Source organism: Rhinoderma darwinii, chromosome 1, assembly GCF_050947455.1.
Source record: "Rhinoderma darwinii isolate aRhiDar2 chromosome 1, aRhiDar2.hap1, whole genome shotgun sequence".
Classification (NCBI taxonomy): domain Eukaryota; kingdom Metazoa; phylum Chordata; class Amphibia; order Anura; family Rhinodermatidae; genus Rhinoderma; species Rhinoderma darwinii.
Window position 1 is genome coordinate 450,687,937 of NC_134687.1, and position 23,177 is coordinate 450,711,113.

The window sequence follows — 23,177 nt, forward strand, 5'->3', positions numbered from 1 at the left end:
ACCCCACGGGTCTTTTGCAGAGTCTATTAGAATTAGGGCGCGAAAATTAATATCAAAATTTTTTCCACTAAAATGTTGAATTTTCTCATTTTCACAAGGGATAAAGGAAAAAAACTACCATTTTTTATAAAGCAATTTCTCCCGAGTACGGAAATACCCCACATGGGGTCATACGTTTTTTCATTAGAAATGAATTAACCCTTTCAGGACTGATCCATTTATTGCTTTCATATTTTAGATTTTCACTCCCCGCTTTCCAAGAGCCATAACTTCTTTATTTTTCCATCAATAGAGCGGTGTGAGGGCTTATTTCTTGCGGGAGGAGCTGCAGTTTTTATTGGTACAATTTTTTGGTACATAAAAAGTGATTCAAAAGTTGTATTACATTTTTTTTTTAGAGCGAAGGTGACAAAAAAAACAAAACAGCGATTTTGGCAGTTTCAATTATAATTTTTTTTTAAGGTGTGCACTGTGCAAATTAAATAATGGTATATTGTAATAGTTCGGACTTTTACGGACGTAGCGATACCAATTTTGTTAATTTTTTTACATTACTTTAGAAGAAAAATGCGAAAAGGTGTTTTGTTTTTTTAACTTTAAAAAAAAAATTCTCACTACTAATAACTATAATTCGTCTACACATTTTATTAATCAATCCCCTTAGGGGACTTGATCCAGCGATCATTGGATCACTGGCACAATATACTGCAATACTAATGTATTGCAGTATATTGTTATTCTTACAGGCTTCTGTAACAGCGCGATCGCTGTACCTGTCCGTTAGTACCGAGGGGGCCTGCTGTAATACACAGCCGACACCCGCAGCGTATGGAGCGGGCACAGCACGTGAGCCGGCTCCATACATCAACCGCCGCACCATGACGGGCAATTAAGTCATAGTGCGCAAAGGGGTTAATGCACAGCGGATGGTTCAAAGTGAAAATTGCAATTTTCCACCGATATGCCATTTTAGTGCATAATATGTTGTGCCCAGTTTGTGCCACAGAAGACAAATACCTCATAAAATGTTAAGCGGGTTCTCTCGGGTATGGCGACGCCATATGTGTGGGCGCAAACTGCTGCTTGGGCACGCTGCAGGGCTCAGAAGGGAAAGAACGGCATTTTGCTTTTGGAGCGCAGATTTTGCTTGGTAGGTTTCTGTTTTGGGTTTCGCTGGTATTTCAGTTTATAATGTGGGGGGGTATGTGTAATCTGTGCGGAGAACATCAGGGCATAATAAGAGGGTATAATAATGCGGTAAATAAATAATAATTCATAGATTTGTGGCCAGTGTCGCGCTGATAAATGGTGCCCGATCTTATCCGCTTTTGGACACTCTGCACATTTTGCATCGCCATATTCTGAGAGCCAGAACTTTATTTTTTCACCACCGGAGCCGTGTGAGGGCTTATTTGTTGCGGGACAATCTGTAGTTTTCATTGGTACCATTTTGGGGTACGTGCGATTTTTTTTTTTTAACACTTTTTGTTCCATTTTTTTGCAATCCTGAGCAAAAAACAAGAATTCTGACACGGTTTTTTAGGTTTTCTTTTTGCGGCGCTCACCGTACGCTATAAATGACATTTTTACTTTATTCTGCGGGTTGGTACGATTACGGCGATACCATATGTATATAGGTTTGGTCCTTTTTTTTAGCGTTTGCACAATAAAATGACTTATTTATAAAAAAAAAAAAAAATTCTGTGTCACCATATTCTGTGTCACCATATTTAGTCAAAAAATCTGTGTAAGGGCTTGTTTTTTGCGGGACGGATAGAAGTTTTTATTGGTACTATTTTTGGGAACATGCGACTTTTTGATCACTTTTTATTCTTTATTTAGGGAGCGGTGGTGACCCAAAAAATTGTGATTCTGTCGTCGTTTTTTATTGATTTTTTTTGGGGTGTTCATCGTGCGGGAAAAATAACATTACAGTTTTATAGTTGGGGTCGTTACGAACGCGGTGATACAAAATATGTGTACTTTTTTAACGTGTTCATTTTTTTTCTATAATAAAAGTCTTATTATAGGAAAAAAAGCATTTTGTGTTTATAGAACTTATAACTTTTATTTTTACACTTTTTTTTAAAACATTTTTATGACTTTTTTTTACTTTTTTTACTTGTCCCACTAGGGGACACTTAGACTTGCAGCTTTGATCGCTGCTAGAGTACATTACACTACACACGTAGTGACTGTCACACTGACGTAGTGACTGTCACACTGACAGGAAGCAGAGGAGGAACGGCCGGAGGCTGTTCTTCCGAGGCTTCCGTACATGGCAACCCGGAGGTCATTATCTGTCCTCCGATTGCCGTGACAAGCATCGGTAGCCCCCACGATCACTTCGTGGGGGCTGCCGATGTGCTTCAAACCACTTAAATGCGGCGACAGCAATCCGTCGCCGCACTTAAGGGGTTAACTGCCGAAAGCAGCGGCGATGGTCCGCTGTCCGGCGAGACTGATGTGACAGCTGTCTAGGACAGCTGTCAGCGCGCGTCTGTCACTCTGTGTTTACACAGAGTGACAGTTTGAAATGCGGACGAAAATGCACGTCCTGGTGCGGGAACTAGCAGCCGACCAGGACGTGCATTTTCGTCCTTGGTCGTGAAAGGGTTAAAACGAAGAGCAGTGTTTACCTCAGAGGGGTCCAATGACGGAAAACAGTGTAAAAGCTGAAATATTTCCAAAATTATTTTATATATCAATGGTAACAAAAAATGTAATTCTGCAAAACACTATAACAAACGAAAAAAAAAAAATTGTAAACCCCCCACCCCCATTTTGATATTATTTTGTTTTTGTATTAACATTTTTATTGGCATGAGGCTTTCCAAAAAAAAGATGTCGCCTAGCAGAAGTGCAGGTTGAGAGATTTACTATAATTTAGACCAGAAACTGGGCAGATAGATTGCAGAACAAGCATACTTAAAGCAAGGGGGATTGATGTGTTTTATTTGCTGGTTCTACTATACACCACGTTCCAAATTATTATGCAAATGTTATTTTTCGCTGATTTTCCTAACTAGTCGATGCAAATGACAGTCAGTATAATCTTCAAGCCATCAACCGTTGGAGTATAATGTGAATTTTATTGAACAAATCTCCTAATGATAACTGATTTTTTTTTAGAAGTAAAAAACTCAAAATGCACTGTTTCACATTATTATGCACAACAGAGATCAAAACATTTTAAAGGTTGTAAAGAGAACTAAAATGGTAATTTGTTGAATTTGCAGCATCAGGAGGTCATATTTACAGAACTCAAAAGCTCTTTCAATCAAAAAAAACTTAACAGGCCAAGTTACATGTTAATATAGGACCCCTTCTTTGATATCACCTTCACAATTCTTGCATCCAGTATTTGGACAATTTCTGCTTGAATATCTTTGCAGGATGTCAGAATAGCCTCCCAGAGCTTCTGTTTTGATGTAAACTGCCTCCCACCCTCATAGATATTTTTCTTGAGGATGCTCCAAAGGTTCTCAATAGGGTTGAGGTCAGGGGAACATGGGGGCCACACCATGAGTTTCTCTCCTTTTATGCCCATAGCAGCCAATGACGCAGAGGTATTCTTTGCAGCATGAGATGGTGCATTTTCATGCATGAAGATAATTTTGCTACCGAAGGCACGGTTCTTCTTTTTGTACCACGGAAGAAAGTGGTCAGTCATAAACTCTACGTACTTTGCAGAGGTCATTTTCACACCGTCAGGGACTCTATAGGGGCCTACCAGCTCTCTCCCCATGATTCCAGCCCAAAACATGACTCCGCCACCTCCTTGCTGACGTTGCAGCCTTGTTGGGACATGGTGGCAATTCACCAACCATCCACTACTCCATCCATCGGGACCATCCAGGGTTGCACGGCACTCATCAGTAAACAACACGGTTTGAAAATTTGTCTTCATGTATTTCTGAGCACACTGCAACCGTTTCTGCTTGTGAGCATTGTTTAGGGGTGGCCGAATAATAGCTTTATGCACACTTGCAAACCTCTGGAGGATCCTACACCTTGAGGTTCGCGGGACCCCAGAGGCACCAGCGGCTTCAAATACCTGTTTGCTGCTTTGCAATGGCATTTTAGCAGCTGCTCTCCTAATCCTATTAATTTGTCTGGCAGAAACCTTCCTCATTATGCCTTTATCTGAACGAACCCGTCTGTGCTCTGAATCAGCCACAAATCTTTTTACAGTACGATGATCACGCTTAAGTTTTCTTCAAATATCCAATGTTTTCTTACCTTGTCCAAGGTATTGCACTATTTCACGCTTTTTGGCAGCAGAGAGATCCTTTTTCTTTCTCATATTGCTTGAAACCTGTGGCCTGCTTAATAATGTGGAAAGTCCTTCTTAAGTAGTTTTCCTTTGATTGGGCACACCTGGCAAACTAATTATCACAGGTGTCTGAGATTGATTACAATGATCCAAAGAGCCCTAAGGCTGGGTTTACACGACCTATGTTCAGACGTAAACGAGGCGTATTATGCCTCGTTTTACGCCTGAAAATAGGGCTACAATACGTCGGCAAACATCTGCCCATTCATTTGAATGGGTTTGCCAACGTACTGTGTAGACGACCAGTAATTTAAGCGTCGTCGTTTGACAGCTGTCAAACGACGACGCGTAAATTGACTGCCTCGGCAAAGAAGTGCATGACACTTCTTTGCAACGTAATTTGAGCCGTTCTTCATTGAAGTCAATGAAGAGCAGCTCAAGATTACAGGCGACAAAGACGCCTCGCATAATGCGAGGAGGAGCATTTACGTCTGAAACGAGGCAGCTGTTTTCTCCTGAAAACAGTCTGTCTTTTCAGACGTAAAAGGAAGCTAGCGTGTGCACATACCCTAAGACACAATACCATCCATGAGTTTAATTGAAAAACTAATAATTAAATGTTTATGACACTTAAATCCAATGTGCATAATAATTTGGAACACGGTGTATATTCACTCAGTACAGGAAAGGGATCCCCAAGATTAATAAATCATATAGGAGAGGTACATGGGGGTGACCCTAAATGTATGTCCTTTGCTGGGCTACAACGTGTATTTGCCCCAATCGACGGTAGTGACCGACATGTAAAGTTGATACGCTGTGAGGCTAATTGGATAATAAAAACGGAGGCATTAGGACCTTTGGGCCTGAACGATAGGAACAATCTATCTGCTTTTCTAAAATAGTTGAACAAACCTACATTGTATCTATTTGACCCCTAAGATGGTATCTGTTTTTAATACTGCTTATATTTAAATGTTTGTATTTTGTAAATGGTTACGTAGAATGGAAGTTGCTAAGTAAGTACGGCTAGGGGATTTAAGTGCGAGTGCACACAATCCCAGCAGGCCTTGAGAAAGTGTCTGGAGGATGCGAAACGGCCGTAGGCCAGTTGTCTTACTTGTGTCTCCCGTGTTATGTTCGCCTCTGAAACTGTGAATTAAAAGCACCAAGATCAATTGGAATATGGTGAGTGCTGTGTGATTTTTGCTCTTCAAGCTTCTTATGTTGAATCTACTTATGAAGCACTGAGCACCATCAACGAATTGTGATCGTATCACAAGTCCCAGCAGGCGTGTCATCCTGGATTGCCACCGCTAAAGTAGTGCCAACCATTTATTTCTCTCAATATTGCGTATAAAAATAAAAAAGTTATGACTCTTGGAAGGTGGGGAAGAAAAAACGAAAAAGAATGCTTGGTCAAAATACGGGCTGGTCCTTAAGGGATTAAGCTAGTTTTTACCTGCATTAATTCCATAGAGAAACCTCCCTAACATAATCATCTCGAATGATTGGGCAGTGCGGCTCATACACATCAGCGCAGCTCCTAGTATAGCAACCAGATTATTATATAGTTGGGTCTTCTTTCTACAAGAGAAGTTTGGCAGCAGAAGGTTAGACTCACTTGTATCTATAACCTAAAAGTGATATATCAAACAGGCAAAAATGTAGATACCTTCCAAAGGTGACTGACAGATATCCCACTATAAGGGAGCCCAGGAATCCACCAATACTGTATATAGAAACAATTATGGACCAAAATAACATGATGGTGTCTGGATGTAGGATCATGCCATACCGTTGCTCCCATGTACTATTGATGAATTTTTGAACATGCTGAAGAAAAAGAGTGTGAAGTGATAGTTAGGTTTACCTACCTACATTTCTAAAGCTTATAGAACAATGTAATTTGTCATATTTTATCATATGCTATATTTTGCCATAGCTATGAATAATGGTCCTTAAAGGGGTTATCCGGGGACCAAAAATTGCATTGCATTAATATTTTTAAGTAAAAAGAAGTCACTTACTAATATACTTTAATGAAAAATGAGTTACTTAATGGTGCCGTTCAAACCCGATGAACTCTTCCTGGAAGTCCTGGAGCTTTTCTAATATTGATGACGTGCCGACACGGCCCCACGTGAGTGAGGGCTTGCTTCCTGTGCTGTTCGTGTCGGCGTATTATCAATGGCATGACCGCAAGGGGCTGTCACATTGCCTATTGCTGGAGTCCCCGAGCAGAGCATCAGCTAGCGCTTTGCTCGGGACTCCAGCACTGCTCCTGACATTTGGTCAGTGATTTCAGGGGTTTCCTATAGCTGGAGTTCCGGAGCAGAGCATCGGCAGGACTAGGCTTGATACTCTTTCCAAGGAGGAATTGTGCATGTGAACTATGAAATCATAAAAATGGCTACCAAAAGGCAAATAAATCATTTACTTCGCATGTTAGGGTGATGGCACTGTCACTCTCCATATATGGGCAGTGATGTCGGCAGCAGTATTGGAGTCCCTGAGAAGAGCATCAGCTGATGCTCTGCCTGGAGCCTTCCATGCTGCTGCCAACATCACTGTCCGTATATGGACAGTGACATTGGCAGCAGTGCTAGAGTCCCCAGGCAGAGCATCAGCTGATGCTCTGCCCGGGGACACCAGCATTGCTGCCAACGTCACTGTCACTGTCCATATATGGACAGTGACGTCAGCAGCAGTACGGGAGATGAGTATAGCTGATGCTTTGCTCGGGGACTCCAGCGATAGGAAACCCCTGAAGTCGCTGTCCATATATGGACAGTGACGTCGGCAGCAGTAGTGGAGTCCCCGAGCAGAGCATCAGCTGATGCTCTGCCTGGGGACTCCCGTACTGCTGCCGACGACACTGTCCATATATGGACAGTGACGTTGGCAGCAATGCTGGAGTCCCCAGGCAGAGAATCAGCTGATGCTCTGCTCGGGGACTCCAGCGATAGGAAACCCCTGAAGTTGCTGTTCATATATGGACAGTGGCGTCGGCAGCAGTATGGGAGTCCCCAGCCAGACCATTAGCTGATACTCTTCTCGGGGACTCCAGTACTGCTGCCGACATCACTGCCCAAATACGTACAGTGACAGTGACGTTGGCAACAGTGCTGTAGTCCCCAGGCAATGCATCAGTCGATGCTCTGCTCCGGAACTCCAGCTATAGGAAACCCCTGAAGTCACTGTCCATATATGGAAAGTGACGTCGGCAGCAGTACTGGAGTCCCCGAGCAGAGCATCAGCTGATGCTCTGCTCGGGGACTCCAGCAATAGGAAATCCCCGAAGTCACTGACCAAATGCCGGGAGCAGTGCTGGAGTCCCGAGCAAAGCGCTAGCTGATGCTCTGCTTGGGGACTCCAGCAATAGGCAATGTGACAGCCCCTTGCGGTCATGCCCTTGATAACTCTGACACAAAGATCACATGAAGCAAGCCCTCAGTCAGATGGGTCCGTGTCGGCGCATCATCAATATTAGAAAAGCTCCAGGACTTCCGGGAGCAGTTCACAGGGTTTGAACGGCGCCATTTATTACCAAATTTTTAATTAAAGTATATTAGTAAGTGACTTATTTTTACATAAAAATATGAATGCAAAGCAATTTTTGGTCCCCGGATAACCACTTTGAGCATTTCTCCTTCGAAAGACATCATAAATAGAGACGGAAACAGGATGAGTTATATTTTACTTTCAGGCCATAGTGTACCTAAGAACTTCACAATCCAGCATTTATCAACAATCAGTCTTGCTATGGATGTATATTTGTAAAGGGAAGTGTCCATATATATATATATATATATATATATATATATATATATATATATGTGTATGTATAATACATATAATGTATCATGAGCCAGGGCTGTAACAACAACAGCCCTGGCCATGAATGCGGTTGGAAGCAAAGCAGGACAATTAGCATTGCCCTGCTTTGTTTGGTAACCATGGAGACAGGAGATAGTTATCCCGTCTCCATTTCAAGTCTCCCGCGCGCACGGACATTCTCGTGCGGGAACTCATGAGTCGGCTGGTGATACATTATCACCATGCCGACCCATGCTAGCCAGGGGCAAGCGCCACATCCCCCACTGCGAGCGTACTGACAAGGTTAAATAGCCCTGCGTAGGTACGCTCAGGAGCCGAAGCTAGCCGAAGCTAGCTGGAGCTAGCAGAAGACCAGCTGAGAGCTGCCTGCCTGCCTCACCAACATGAACGGCTCACCTCTCTCTCCTCCAACGAACTGCTATGGCTCCTGCTTCTGCCTCTGCTTCTGCTCCACCAAAGTCATGCTAAGTATCAAGTGTAGCAGCAGCTACACTTAACCCTGTCTCTCCCTGTCTCCTCCTGCTGTAACCTTTGCTTCCCTGAGTTAACCCCTTGCTCTCCCTGAGTACTGTCCCTACTGTCCCAGAGTTAACCCTTGCTTCCCTGAGTTAACCCCTTGCTCTCCCTGAGTTAACCCCTTGCTCTCTCTGAGTACTGTCCCTGAGTTAACCCCTTGCTCTCTCTGAGTACTGACCCTACTGTCCCAGAGTTAACCCTTGCTTCCCTGAGTTAACCCCTTGCTCTCCCTGAGTTAACCCCTTGCTCTCCCTGAGTACTGTCCCTACTGTCCCAGAGTTAACCCTTGCTTCTCTGAGTGACCCTGTGTTCCCTAAGTTCACCCTTGCTGCCCTAAGTACCCTGCAGTGACCCTTGACCTGCACATCCCCAGGTACACAGAAACCCATTCCCCTTGTTCCTTCTTATCCCGTATTAAACTTTAGTGTATAGGGAAAGTTATATTAGGAGGGAGTAGGATAGAGATAGTGAGCGTGTGAGAATTACAAGTAACTTATGTGTATTGTGTTGTAACGTAACTGTATTCATATGTATGTTTAGGTAAGTGGGTGGCGGTATAATTAGGATTGTGATACCATGTTTATACTGTACTGTGATTAGTTACTGTATTATATATATGAGAGTGATTACTGTATGTTAATAAATATTACCTTTATTTACTATACAGTCTTATTCCCTTGAGTAGCCACTAAAGCAATTAGATCGACGTTAGTATAAGGAAAAGGTAGGGGAACTAGGCATAACCCTAGTGACCCTGTTTATAAAGGCGGTAGTAATAGTGGGTGTCACTAACCAGTGAATCCCGCTATTACCCCACCCCCTTTAACATTGGCGAGCCTACCCATATTGCTTTCAATTTATTTCTGTCTTTTGTACAATAAAATTGTGTTAAAACGTGAACTGCAGATAGGCGGAGAGGCGTGGACAGGTAACGTACGTACACGGTGTAGTGTTGGGTTATACTGTGCGCCTAGACCTTTTTGAAGTTCAGACGAGTAACACAGTTTTATTTAAGGCTTGATACAGGATACAATTCATCAGCAAACCTATTGTTTTTTGTTTATTTTCTGAGGTATTAATGTGTTTTATTTTGCTTTGCGGCGTGCTGCTCTACGACGACGAATCGTCGGGTGAGCGAGCAACTTATACAAAAGAGTTTGCAGAAGTATCAACGTCGGTGTTCTTCTGGTGAAGTCCAGCTGATCGGGAAAAGGCGTTTCGGAAGAAAAGGACCTTTTTCAAAACAGCGGGTGACAAGGAGGACAACGCAGACGGAGATGACTTCTGGAACAGTGAGTATGGACTTCTCCACACTTAAACACCTCACCAAAAACAGTAAATTTAATCCAGTAACACCCACGACATACAAGTCAGCAGGAATGCTGTGGTCCACTCTGCTGGAAGAGGCTTATGCACATGATAAGTTGTGTATTAGCAAGAGGAGTGTTCTTAACAAAACCTCCAAACGTCTCCACATGCTCGCTAAATTAATCTGTGTGTATGAGGAGACGTGGAAGCCTGATCACTCAGAAATGAAGAGTGATTCCCCAAATCTTCACTGCCAGTGTTGTGCCAACAATGTGACGCAGGTTTGTGATTTGCAGAGACAACTGGCAGAGAATGCCCAATGTAGAGATCAGCAAATTTGCATGCTGGAATCGCAGGTGATAGATTTGAGAAATCGTGGTGATGATATTGATGCACAGCTGACTGGGTCTTATGCTGTGATCAATGCATTTAAGGATAAGGCGGCATCCACGGATGCCATAATTGCCAAGTTGAATGATGAGCTTGATACTAGGTCACAATTGGTTGCCAGTATGCAAAACATCATAAAAGATTTCTCAAAAATGTTACCGGCTTTGTCTTTTTCAAGGCCTGATTCTGCTGTAAGTTTGCCCTCTACAGGACAAAAAGGGGGGAGTAGTAAGAGTGATGGATCAGATGTCACAAATCGTGATCCCATCCGGAATCCTGAAGGTAACATTGTTACGAAAGTGTTACGCAGATGTAATCGTACTATATTTAGAAGTGCGTCCCTAGCCATGCAGAACTTTAAGAGATCATGCACTGGTGACTGCCCTAAGTCCAGCAGAGCATGTACTGTAAATGTTTTGCTTGTGCCGGATCAGGCCACATTGCGAAGTACTGCGAGTCTTTGAGTACTAAGAAATGTGGTCCTGTTAAATGCTTTAAATGTGGTCAGATGGGACATATTGCGAGGAACTGCCACATCATAAGCAACCATGGAAAGCCCAGCGAAATGGCAATAGAAAATGGCCACGTCAGAACAAAAGGTGGGTTTAGACAAAATGGCTGGATAAGAGTCTCCTTACAGCCTTATGCGCTCCGCCACGTGCTCAAGGGTCTAAATGACCAACCACAACTAGGGAGGAGTTTAGGAAGTTGGCCATAAATTGCATGTTCAGTCTGGTGTTATGTCTGTAATGGTTGTTTATGGTCCGTTGTGTTTGTCCCCAGTTGTCCGTTTGTTTTCCTTTGTGTTTTTATTTTGTGGTTCTTTCACATATTCTATTGTGGTATATCCCTGGTTATCAGTAATATGTATTTATACTATATGGGTGTTGCCTATATTTATAATGCATAATTAGAAAACTCCACTCCAGGAAAACAACTGGAGAATCAACCATTGGATAGTGGTGAATTTGCGCCCAATGTTTTAATTGCTCTCTATTAGGATAACGTTGAAGTTGTTATTATACTGTGAACTCAGGTTGGACGGTGCGAACAGGTAACATAAGTTCACGGTGTAGTGTTTTATGTTATTCTGTGCACCTAGACCTGGAGGGTTCAGACAGGTAACACAACTTCATCTGAGGCCTAATGCGAGTGCAATTAAATACAGCGAATAACAGTATGGCTGATTCTTTTGTGTTTAACTGGAGTTAGGAAACTTTGGACAGGGGGAGGTAACCCTGGCATTACACCCATATCTTGATTTTAAGATAATGGGTTTGGTAAGACAGGGATATAGTTCCACAAACCTGAGAATTGTGAGGAACCACAAAAACAGTGCTTCATCCACAACTCCCCTCAGATATCCTGACCTACACCAGTGTTGGGATACCGAGGGGTCCTGTGAAATGAAGGCCAACCCAATACCCTCTTCAAACTTAAAATACATAGGTCAAGGATATTGGTGCTGGTATCAAATACAGAACGTTTCATATACTATCCACGCGACTAACTGCACCGAAAGAGGCATACTCCTCCCCGGAGCATACTGTACCCTTAATCCCGTATTAGGCATTGATGTGGCGGATCAGAAGGGAAGAACTCCGGTGACACCTGAAAAGAGGCTCGACATCTGTCCAGACACCTCTGTGAGACTCCAGACGATTCCTCTTGGGTTTGGCATCGAACTAAGAAATCTCCTGCTAGACTTCAATGAGGAAGAGGATGTCGTGGAGAAACTGAAAGATTCCCAAGACCAAGCCACTAGTCAGTTGGAAAAAGATCACAGGAATTGATAACAACCTTGAGGCGGTCGCGGAAGTGTCTTGGTGGGAGAGCTTGTTCGAATATAGTCCCAAGGCCACTTCCTTCTTCAACTTGCCCATCCACTTAGTGATAATCCTTCTCATTCTTGTGGCGATTATGTACGTTGGACTGTTCTGTGTGTACCGACGAATGAAAGGACTGGTTGACCAAATACAACGAGGTCAAGCAGAAAGCCACGAATACATTCGTAGACGGGGTCTAAGGACATATTGATACAGTCCTGCGACCCAGAATTGTTTATTATTGTATGTGTATATATATTTGTAAAGTGTAAATCTTAATCAATGGGTCGTACAAAATTTTCTAGGTGTACATATAGACATTCTAGGTGTAGATATGTGTCCGCAACATAGGCATACTCAGTGAGGACGTGCCCGTCCCACAGCGAGTGAGTGTGTACGTGTAGGCAGGCATATATTTACAGCGTGTAGTCACCTCATTTGCATGTGTACCTTGCACGTGTTTATGGAGGGGTAGTGTGAGATGCCGTTTGAGCATGAATCTCTTTATGTACATATACCTATGGTTGGTGGGGGAATATTTTTGTATGTTTGGTTATTTTTCACTTTGTTTGTATGATTGGGTAGTGTGTAGGAACCCTTAGGGACAGGTAAGGTATTCACACACCCTTGTAGGTATTTGCCACCTCAACCTGAGAACTGGTATGGTCAATATGATGATGGATTGAATGTCAGAGGGGAAATGGAAGGCGATGCTCCACCCCACAGTAGATTCCTGTGTACCAAGACATCACCTCCTCCTCAGGGATGATAACCTGCCATGATAGAGACCTGGATATCGGCCCACAAAGATTGTTTTGTCTTCAATCAAGATGCTGGGAAAAGTTGGAAAAGTAATGGATCACGTACAAAAGGTTGTTGAAAGGCGGGCTAAGCCATTCCAAGGCTGACCATGTGAGGGCACAAGTAGCCTTACACGGGTCGGCATGCTAAAATTGGATTGGCCACTGGAAAGACCTGCTGACGCCACTCAAGAGGAAGAAACTCCAAGCAAGAAAGAACAAGAAATCTGCGGTTCATGGACTTTGAGGTTTTTGTATGAACTTTGTTCGTTTGATGAGCTTTGAGGCTTCGTTCTATGGACTGTGAGTTTTATTTCAACCCCGTTCTATGGACTATGAAGGTTTCTTCGTTCTATGGACTACGAAGGTTTCATTTCAACTTCATCTGATGAGCTTCGAGGCTTCGTTCTATGGACTGTGAGGCTTTGTTCTATGGACTAGGAGATTTCATTTCATCTTCATTCTTTGAACTTTGAGGTTTCGTTTCCTTGGACACTAGACTTCAGAGTCAGAGGACTGGCGGGAAGGTGTCCTTGAGGAGATAGCTGATGTCAAGGAGATAGCTGATGTCGAGTATCTAGGTACAATAGTATACTTCCTTCCATCTCAGACCATTACCAGTAATCAGGGAGGTTGAGGGGGTAAATAGAACCCCACAAACACTTCCCCAAATTGCATTGCATAAATGTATATGTGTACATATGTGTATATATATGTATATATATATATATGTATATGTGTACATATATATATATATATAATATATATGTGTATGTATAATACATATAATGTATCATGAGCCAGGGCTGTAACAACAACAGCCTTGATCATGAATGCGGTTGGAAGCAAAGCAGGACAATTAGCATTGCCCTGCTTTGTTTGGTAACCATGGAGACAGGAGATAGTTATCCCCTGTCTCCATTTCAAGTCTCCCGCGCGCACGGACATTCTCGTGCGGGCGCTCATGTGTCGGCTGGTGATACATTATCACCATGCCGACCCATGCTAGCCGGGGGCAAGCGCCACATCCCCCGCTGCAAGCATACCGACAGGGTTAAATAGCCCTGCGTCGGTACGCTCAGGAGCCGAAGCTAGCCGAAGCTAGCTGGAGCTAGCAGAAGACCAGCTGAGAGCTGCCTGCCTGCCTCACCAACACGAACGGCTCACCTCTCTCTCCTCCAACGAACTGCTATGGCTCCTGCCTTTGCTTCTGCTCCACCAAAGTCACGCTAAGTATCAAGTGTAGCAGCAGCTACACTTAACCCTGTCTCTCCCTGTCTCCTCCTGCTGTAACCCTTGCTTCCCTGAGTTAACCCCTTGCTCTCCCTGAGTACTGTCCCTGAGTTAACCCCTTGCTCTCCCTGAGTACTGACCCTACTGTCCCAGAGTTAACCCTTGCTTCCCTGAGTTAATCCCTTGCTCTCCCTGAGTCAACCCCTTGCTCTCCCTGAGTATTGTCCCTATTGTCCCAGAGTTAACCCTTGCTTCTCTGAGTAACTGTTAGGGATCTGCCAGGTACTACGTCTAGGTATACTCCTGGGATTAATCAATCCACACCTGAGGCCAGACCTGTTAGACTGACACCGTCTCCCACCAACCAGGGTGGCAGGCTCAGGAGTGGGAGAGCCTATCGCGGCCTGGTCAGTCGGAGTTAGCTCCGCCCCCTGTCCTTTATTACCTGCCGTGTTCTCTTCCTCAGTGCTTGTAATTCTTCTGGATTCCTGGCCCCACTGCTGCTTGCTCCAGCCTGCTTCTGCCGTGCTTCTGCCTTGCTGCAGTTCCGCTTAACCTGCTTCGCTTTGCCCCTGGCTTGCTTCCTTGTCCGTGCTCACGTTGGTATACTCCACTTCATCCTGGTCCTGACTATTCATTCACCGCTCCGTTTCCTCGCGGCGTTCCGTGGGCTACTGCCCCTTCCCTTGCGTGTTCCCTGTTTGTTCTCCCGTGCACTTAGACAGCGTAGGGACCGCCGCCCAGTTGTACCCCGTCGCCTAGGGCGGGTCGTTGCAAGTAGGCAGGGACAGGGCGGTGGGTAGATTAGGGCTCACTTTCCCTTCACCTCCTTCCTGCCATTACATAATTACAAGCCCATACCTAGTCTACCATTCTCCTACGCTGACGCTATCATGGACCCCCTTGAGACCCTGACCCAGCAGATGCAGGGCCTCTCCCTACAGGTCCAGGCCCTGGCCCAGAGGGTCAACCAGGGTGACGCTGCCTTAGTAGTACCCCTCACCTCACCTCTAGAACCCGACCTCAAGTTACCTGACCGGTTCTCAGGGGACCGTAAGACGTTTCTCTCCTTCCGGGAGAGTTGCAGACTGTATTTCCGCCTAAAACCCCACTCCTCAGGTTCCGAGAACCAGCGGGTGGGTATCATCATATCCCGACTCCAGGAAGGGCCCCAAGAGTGGGCCTTCCGCCTTCTCCTTGGCTCCTGACGCCCCTGAACTTTCCTCTGTTGATCGTTTTTTCTCTGCCCTCGGACTCATTTACGACGAGACTGACAGGACTGCTTTAGCCGAGAGTCAGCTGGTGACCTTACGTCAGGGTAGGAGACCGGTTGAGGAATACTGTTCTGATTTTAGAAAGTGGTGCGTAGCTTCTCGGTGGAACGATCCGGCCCTAAGGTGCCAGTTTAGGTTAGGATTATCTGACGCCCTGAAGGATCTGCTGGTTAGCTACCCCTCTTCTGACTCCCTTGACCAGGTTATGGCCCTAGCAGTACGACTTGACCGACATCTCAGGGAACGTCAGCTTGAACGTTTCAATGTGCTCCCCTCTGACTTTTCTGCGATCCCCCCTGAGGTCCCGTCCCCTCGCCCCTCCACGGAGGACTCGGAGGTACCTATGCAACTCGGGGCCTCCATGTCCCCTCGACAACGTAGGGAGTTTCGCAGAATGAATGGTCTCTGCTTCTACTGTGGGGATGACAAGCATCTACTGAACACCTGTCCCAGGCGCAAGAATAAAAAGCCGGAAAACTTCCGCGCCTAAGTGATCATCGGGGAGGTCACTTGGGCGCACAGGTATTTCCCGTTAATGTGAAACGCAATAAAATTTTGCTTCCCTTTCAGGTCTCGTTTGCTGGCCGGTCTGCCATGGGCAGTGCTTTCGTGGATTCTGGCTCATCTGCTAATATCATGTCTGTGGAATTTGCTATGTCTCTAAAGATGCCTTTTATTGATTTACCTTATCCTATCCCTGTAGTAGGTATCGACTCAACCCCCCTTGCTAATGGTTATTTTACTCAGCATACTCCTGTTTTTGAACTCCTGGTTGGCTCCATGCATTTGGAGCAGTGCTCTGTACTGGTGATGCAGGGATTATCGTCTGATCTGGTATTAGGTCTTCCCTGGTTGCAGTTGCATAATCCCACGTTTGATTGGAATACTGGGGAGCTTACCAAATGGGGTAATGAATGTCTTATGTCATGTCTTTCTGTTAACTCTATTTTTCCCCGGGAGGAGGTAAACACGCTTCCTGAGTTTGTTCAGGACTTCGCCGATGTGTTTTCTAAGGAGGCCTCCGAGGTGTTGCCCCCCCATAGAGATTACGATTGCGCCATCGCTTTGGTGCCTGGTGCCAAGCTTCCTAAGGGTAGGATATTTAATCTTTCATGTCCTGAACGTGAAGCTATGAGGGTGTATATCCAAGAATGCCTGGCCAAGGGTTTCATTCGCCCCTCGACTTCTCCTGTAGGTGCTGGCTTCTTCTTCGTGGGGAAGAAGGATGGTGGTCTTAGGCCGTGCATTGATTATCGTAACCTGAATAAGGTCACCGTAAGGAACCAGTACCCACTTCCTTTGATTCCGGATCTTTTTAATCAGGTTCAGGGAGCCCAATGGTTTTCTAAGTTCGATCTACGGGGGGCATATAACCTTATCCGCATCAAAGAGGGGGATGAGTGGAAAACTGCGTTCAACACACCCGAGGGTCATTTCGAATACCTGGTCATGCCCTTTGGGTTGTGTAATGCCCCTGCTGTCTTCCAGAATTTTATTAATGAAATCCTGAGAGATTACCTGGGTAATTTTCTTGTTGTGTACCTTGATGACATACTGGTGTTTTCCAAGGACTGGTCCTCCCACGTGGAGCATGTCAGGAAGGTGCTCCAGGTCCTTCGGGAGAATAATCTGTTTGCTAAGACTGAAAAATGTGTCTTTGGGGTACAGGAGATACCATTTTTAGGGCAAATCCTCACTCCTCATGAATTCCGCATGGACCCTGCCAAGGTTCAGGCTGTGGCGGAATGGGTCCAACCTGCCTCCCTTAAGGCGTTACAGTGTTTTTTAGGGTTCGCCAACTATTACTGGAGATTTATTGCCAACTTCTCGGTCGTCGCTAAGCCTCTTACGGACCTTACTTGCAAGGGTGCTGATGTCCTCCATTGGCCCCCTCAAGAAGTGCTTTATCTCGGCCCCCGTGCTGATTCAGCCCAACCAAGAGGAGCAAATTTATTGTGGAGGTTGATGCATCCGAGGTGGGAATGGGGGCCGTCTTGTCCCAGGGTACCAGCTCCCTCACCCATCTCCGCCCCTGTGCTTACTTCTCTAGGAAGTTTTCGCCCACGGAGAGTAACTATGATATTGGCAACCGCGAACTTCTAGCCATTAAATGGGCTTTTGAAGAGTGGCGGCACTTCCTGGAGGGGGCCAGACACCAGGTAACAGTCCTTACGGATCACAAGAATCTGGTTTTCCTAGAATCGGCCCGGAGGCTTAATCCTAGACAAGCTCGGTGGGCACTATTCTTTACCAGATTTAATTTCTTGGTTACCTATAGGGCTGGGTCCAAGAATATTAAGGCTGATGCTCTGTCACGTAGTTTCATGGCCAATCCTCCTTCCGAGAAGGATCCTGCTTGTATTTTACCCCCTGGTATAATCGTTTCTGCCACGGATTCTGATTTAGCTTCTGATATTGCGGCTGATCAGGGTTCAGCTCCCGGGAACGTCCCTGGGGACAAACTGTTTGTTCCCCTGCAATACCGGCTAAGGGTACTCAGGGAAAACCATGAATCCGCTCTATCTGGTCATCCTGGCATCTTGGGCACCAAACACCTCATTACCAGAAACTATTGGTGGCCTGGGTTGCCTAAAGACGTTAGGGCTTACGTCGCCGCTTGTGAGGTTTGCGCTAGGTCCAAAACCCCTAGGTCCCGACCTGCGGGCCTACTACGTTCCTTGCCCATTCCCCAGAGACCTTGGACCCATATCTCCATGGATTTTATCACCGATTTGCCCCCATCTCAGGGCAAGTCGGTGGTGTGGGTGGTAGTAGACCGCTTCAGCAAGATGTGCCACTTTGTGCCCCTTAAGAAGCTACCTAACGCCAAGACGTTAGCTTCTTTGTTTGTGAAACACATCCTGCGTCTCCATGGGGCCCCAGTCAATATCGTTTCTGACAGAGGGGTACAATTTGTTTCCTTATTTTGGAGAGCTTTTTGTAAAAAGTTGGAGATTGATCTGTCCTTCTCCTCCGCCTTCCATCCCGAAACTAATGGCCAAACGGAAAGGACTAACCAATCCCTGGAACAATTTTTAAGGTGTTTCATCTCTGACTGTCAATTCGATTGGGTCTCATTCCTTCCCCTTGCTGAATTTTCCCTGAATAACCGGGTCAGTAACTCGTCAGGGGTCTCCCCGTTTTTCAGTAATTTCGGGTTTAACCCAAGGTTCTCCTCCGTTTCCCCTGGTTGTTCCAATAATCCTGAGGTAGAGGATGTTCATCGGGAACTGTGCACAGTCTGGGCTCAGGTTCAGAAGAACCTAGAGGCGTCCCAGAGCGCACAAAAGATTCAGGCTGATAGTAGACGTTCTGCTAACCCCCGGTTTGTCGTCGGGGATTTGGTCTGGTTGTCGTCCAGGAACTTGCGCCTTAAGGTCCCGTCCAGGAAGTTTGCTCCCCGATTTATTGGACCTTATAAGATCATTGAAGTCCTCAACCCTGTATCCTTCCGTCTGGAGCTGCCCCCATCCTTTCGCATACATGACGTCTTCCATGCCTCCCTCCTCAAACGCTGCTCCCCGTCCTGGTCCCCCTCGAGGAAACCTCCTGTTCCCGTTCTCACCCCTGAGGGGGTGGAATTCGAGGTGGCCAAGATTATGGACAGTAGGATGGTCCAGGGCTCCCTCCAGTACCTGGTCCATTGGAGAGGATACGGGCCGGAGGAGAGGACTTGGGTACCTGCCTGTGATGTTCACGCTGGGGTGTTGATCAGGAGGTTCCACCTTCTCTTCCCTACTAAACCGGGTCCTCTTAGTAAGGGTTTGGTGGCCCCTCATAAAAGGGGGAGTACTGTTAGGGATCTGCCAGGTACTACGTCTAGGTATACTCCTGGGATTAATCAATCCACACCTGAGGCCAGACCTGTTAGACTGACACCGTCTCCCACCAACCAGGGTGGCAGGCTCAGGGGTGGGAGAGCCTATCGCGGCCTGGTCAGTCGGAGTTAGCTCCGCCCCCTGTCCTTTATTACCTGCCGTGTTCTCTTCCTCAGTGCTTGTAATTCTTCTGGATTCCTGGCCCCACTGCTGCTTGCTCCAGCCTGCTTCTGCCGTGCTTCTGCCTTGCTGCAGTTCCGCTTAACCTGCTTCGCTTTGCCCCTGGCTTGCTTCCTTGTCCGTGCTCACGTTGGTATACTCCACTTCATCCTGGTCCTGACTATTCATTCACCGCTCCGTTTCCTCGCGGCGTTCCATGGGCTACTGCCCCTTCCCTTGCGTGTTCCCTGTTTGTTCTCCCGTGCACTTAGACAGCGTAGGGACCGCCGCCCAGTTGTACCCCGTCGCCTAGGGCGGGTCATTGCAAGTAGGCAGGGACAGGGCGGTGGGTAGATTAGGGCTCACTTTCCCTTCACCTCCTTCCTGCCATTACAGTAACCCTGTGTTCCCTAAGTTCACCCTTGCTGCCCTAAGTACCCTGCAGTGACCCTTGACCTGCACATCCCCAGGTACACAGAAACCCATTCCCCTTGTTCCTCCTTATCCCGTATTAACCCTTAGTGTATAGGGAAAGTTATATTAGGAGGGAGTAGGATAGAGATAGTGAGCGTGTGAGAATTACAAGTAACTTATGTGTATTGTGTTGTAACGTAACTGTATTCATATGTATGTTTAGTTAAGTGGGTGGCGGTATAATTAGGATTGTGATACCGTGTTTATACTGTACTGTGATTAGTTACTGTATTATATATATGAGAGTGATTACTGTATGTTAATAAATATTACCTTTATTTACTATACCGTCTTATTCCCTTGAGTAGCCGCTAAAGCAATTAGGTCGGCGTTAGTATAAGGAAAAGGTAGGGGAACTAGGCATAACCCTAGTGACCCTGTTTATAAATGCGGTAGTAATAGTGGGTGTCACTAACCAGTGAATCCCGCTATTACCCCACCCCCTTTAACAATATTACAAAAGACAACTTACTTTTGAGGGTGAATTGATGAGGGAAATGTGAAGACCATACTGGAATGTACCACCAATACCCAAAACTAGAGTTAGCAGTGGCAGATTCAGTGGCAGTACCTGGGAAGACAACAAACAGTTACAATGATGGAGACACTGAAGACATCTGAAATGATGAAAAACATCTTAACAGTCATGGTACTTATGAAACGATTTGGTTCATGGAGTTTTAAATACTACTTGTATATGAGAATTATGCTAGTAGATACATTACTATACAAGCACTGCTACGCTACTGAATGGTCACTTTATTAGAGACACCTATTTATTTGTGTGTTTGACCTCCTTTGGCCTTCAGAACTGCAGCAATTCATCATGGCATAGATTCCACTAGGTGTTGAAATCGTTCTACAGGAATATTGGCCCATGTGGACAGGATAGCTTTTAGCTGTTGCCGCTAAATTGTCCTTCTGCTATAGGGTAAACAACTGTCATGGAGGGATGAACTTGGTCAGCCACAAAGATTAGGGAAGCACTACTGTTCAAACTTCCATCCACAGGTATCAGTGGAAACAGTGTGTGCCAAGAACGTTCACCACACCACTACTCCACCCCCACTAGCCTGAACTGTTGACACATAATAGGAACGGTTCATCAATTCAAGCTGCTTGCGCCAAATTTTGACCCTTCTATTAGGAAGGTGCAACAAATATCTGGATTCATCCGACCAGACAATGTTTTTCCACTGCTCAGTGATCCAATTTTTTAACTCTTTTGCCCACTGGACTCTTGCCTTTCTGTTTCCTTTAGACAAGAATGGCACTCAAACTGGTCATCTGCCGTTATAGCCCATACGTGCTAAGGAACAACGAGTTGTGCGTTTGGACATGTCATTTGGACACCAGCGTTGTATTCGGCTGAAAATGTCTTGACTGAACCACCTGTTCATCAGAACGATTTCTAAAATCCTCTTCTGACCCCTTTTATCGACAATACTTTGGCATCCACAGGATCCCCTTCCGCTAGATGTTTTTCCTTGATCACACAATTCTCTGTATACTTGACACCGTTGAACGATAAAATATAACAAAGTTTGTAGTTTAGAAAATACTGGCCCCCGGCTAAACTAGCACTGATGGCCGTGCCTCGTTCAAAGATCAGATTGCTCGATTTTCTCACTATAATGTGGACTCCCACTGAAACTAGTCCACGGAAAACTTGCTCACTGGATTTTATCTTGCACTCTGGGGTCACGTGTGTAATTTTCATACATAGAATGATTGTGAAACGGTAGGTGTCTCTAACAAAGTTGCCATTCAGTGTATATAGCAAGGAGCCAGTGGCATAGCTATAGGTGTAGCAGCGGTCGCACTTGCGACTGGGCCCCTAAGCCTGGGGGGCCCACGGGTCCCCGTTGCCATACAGCATGCTTCCTAAAGAAATCTTCTGTGCCGTGAAGCCGGCACTTCCTGGTTACGGTCACATGGTACACTTAGTGTACCATGTGACCGTGTTGTCACGTGACACGGCTTCCAGACAGTGGAATGGAAGAGTCAGTGCGGAGGACGCCAGGTAAGCTGCAGTCTGGAATGTAATGTATTGTGATGTAATATGTTGTGTTGCTACTTGTAATGTAATGTCTTGTAATGTATTGTGTTGTATTGTGTTGTATTGTACTGTTTGCGGTGGAGAGGGGGGGGCGTTAAATCACAGCTCCCCCTCCTCTCTCCACCGCAAACTGCACAATCCGACACAATACAGTATAGTACACATGACTGTATGAGAGCGGGGCTGTGGCTGTGTAATACAGTCACTGCCTGAGTCCTGACATGTGCGCACCGTCAGGATGATGCGATGCGGCCGGCGCTGCACTAATGATCTGCGGCACTGAAGACAGAACATGGCGGGCGTGCTACAAAACACCCCCATGTTCTGTCTTCAGTGCCTGAACCACCGCTCATTAGTGCAGCGCTGGCCGCATCACCTCATGCTGACCGCGCGCGCACTTCCTGTCAGGAGCGGGGAAATGACTGTATTACACAGCCGAAGCCCCACTCTATAACGGCGGAGATCAGAGAAACCGCTCATCTCCGCCGTTATTCCCGTGAATGCTGCGATCACAGCTGACTGCAGCATTCAGGAGAAAATGAGAAGGGGAGATGCCCCTGGGTCGCGTCACAGGGAATTCCTGTGACCCGATCGAGGGCCATACCATATATGGGCAGACAGCCCAGGGTCCATTGAAGGACCCCAGGCCTGTCTTACCATATTTCCTGTTAGGGCATACTTAGGTATGTCCTAACAACTGCCTGTGTACTATCAGTACACAGGCTAATGTTCTGGCATATATCGGATATATGCCAGTACATTAAAGTTTAAAAATAAAGTAAAAACAAAGTAATGTTAAATAAAAAAAATACACATTCACCTTTTTTACAATAAACATTAAAATAAGTCTCAATACATAAAACATACACATTCAGTATTGGCGCGGCCGTAATAACCTGCACAACATTTTTTTTGCATCATTTATGATGTGTGCGCTGTAAAAAAATAAAATAAATACTGCTTTCTATAACTTATTGTGGGGCACGAGGTGCGATGATGAATTTAACCTCCATGTTCCTCACATTCAGGGCTCATTTACACGAGCGTGTTATACGTCCGTACGACGCGCGGGATTTTCACGCGCGTCGCAGGGACCTATATTAGTCTATGGGGCCGTGCAGACAGGTGCGTGATTTTCACGCAGCGTATATCCGCTGCGTGAAACGCACGACATGTCCTATACTTGTGCGCTGTTCGCGCATCA

The 23,177-nt window shown here is 45.7% G+C and overlaps 1 protein-coding gene across 1 annotated transcript in view; it reads right to left on the bottom strand.

The window, feature by feature from the left end:
• Window positions 1–23,177, bottom strand: part of LOC142743404 (solute carrier family 2, facilitated glucose transporter member 11-like) — a 92,646-nt gene that overhangs the window by 64,224 nt on the left and 5,245 nt on the right. The window contains exons 2-4 of the mRNA XM_075854153.1: window positions 20,387–20,485; window positions 5,952–6,112; window positions 5,739–5,863 (exon numbers count right to left, since the gene is read on the bottom strand). Of these exons, the coding sequence (XP_075710268.1) occupies window positions 5,739–5,863; window positions 5,952–6,112; window positions 20,387–20,485 (385 nt within the window). The remainder of the gene's footprint in view (window positions 1–5,738; window positions 5,864–5,951; window positions 6,113–20,386; window positions 20,486–23,177) is intronic.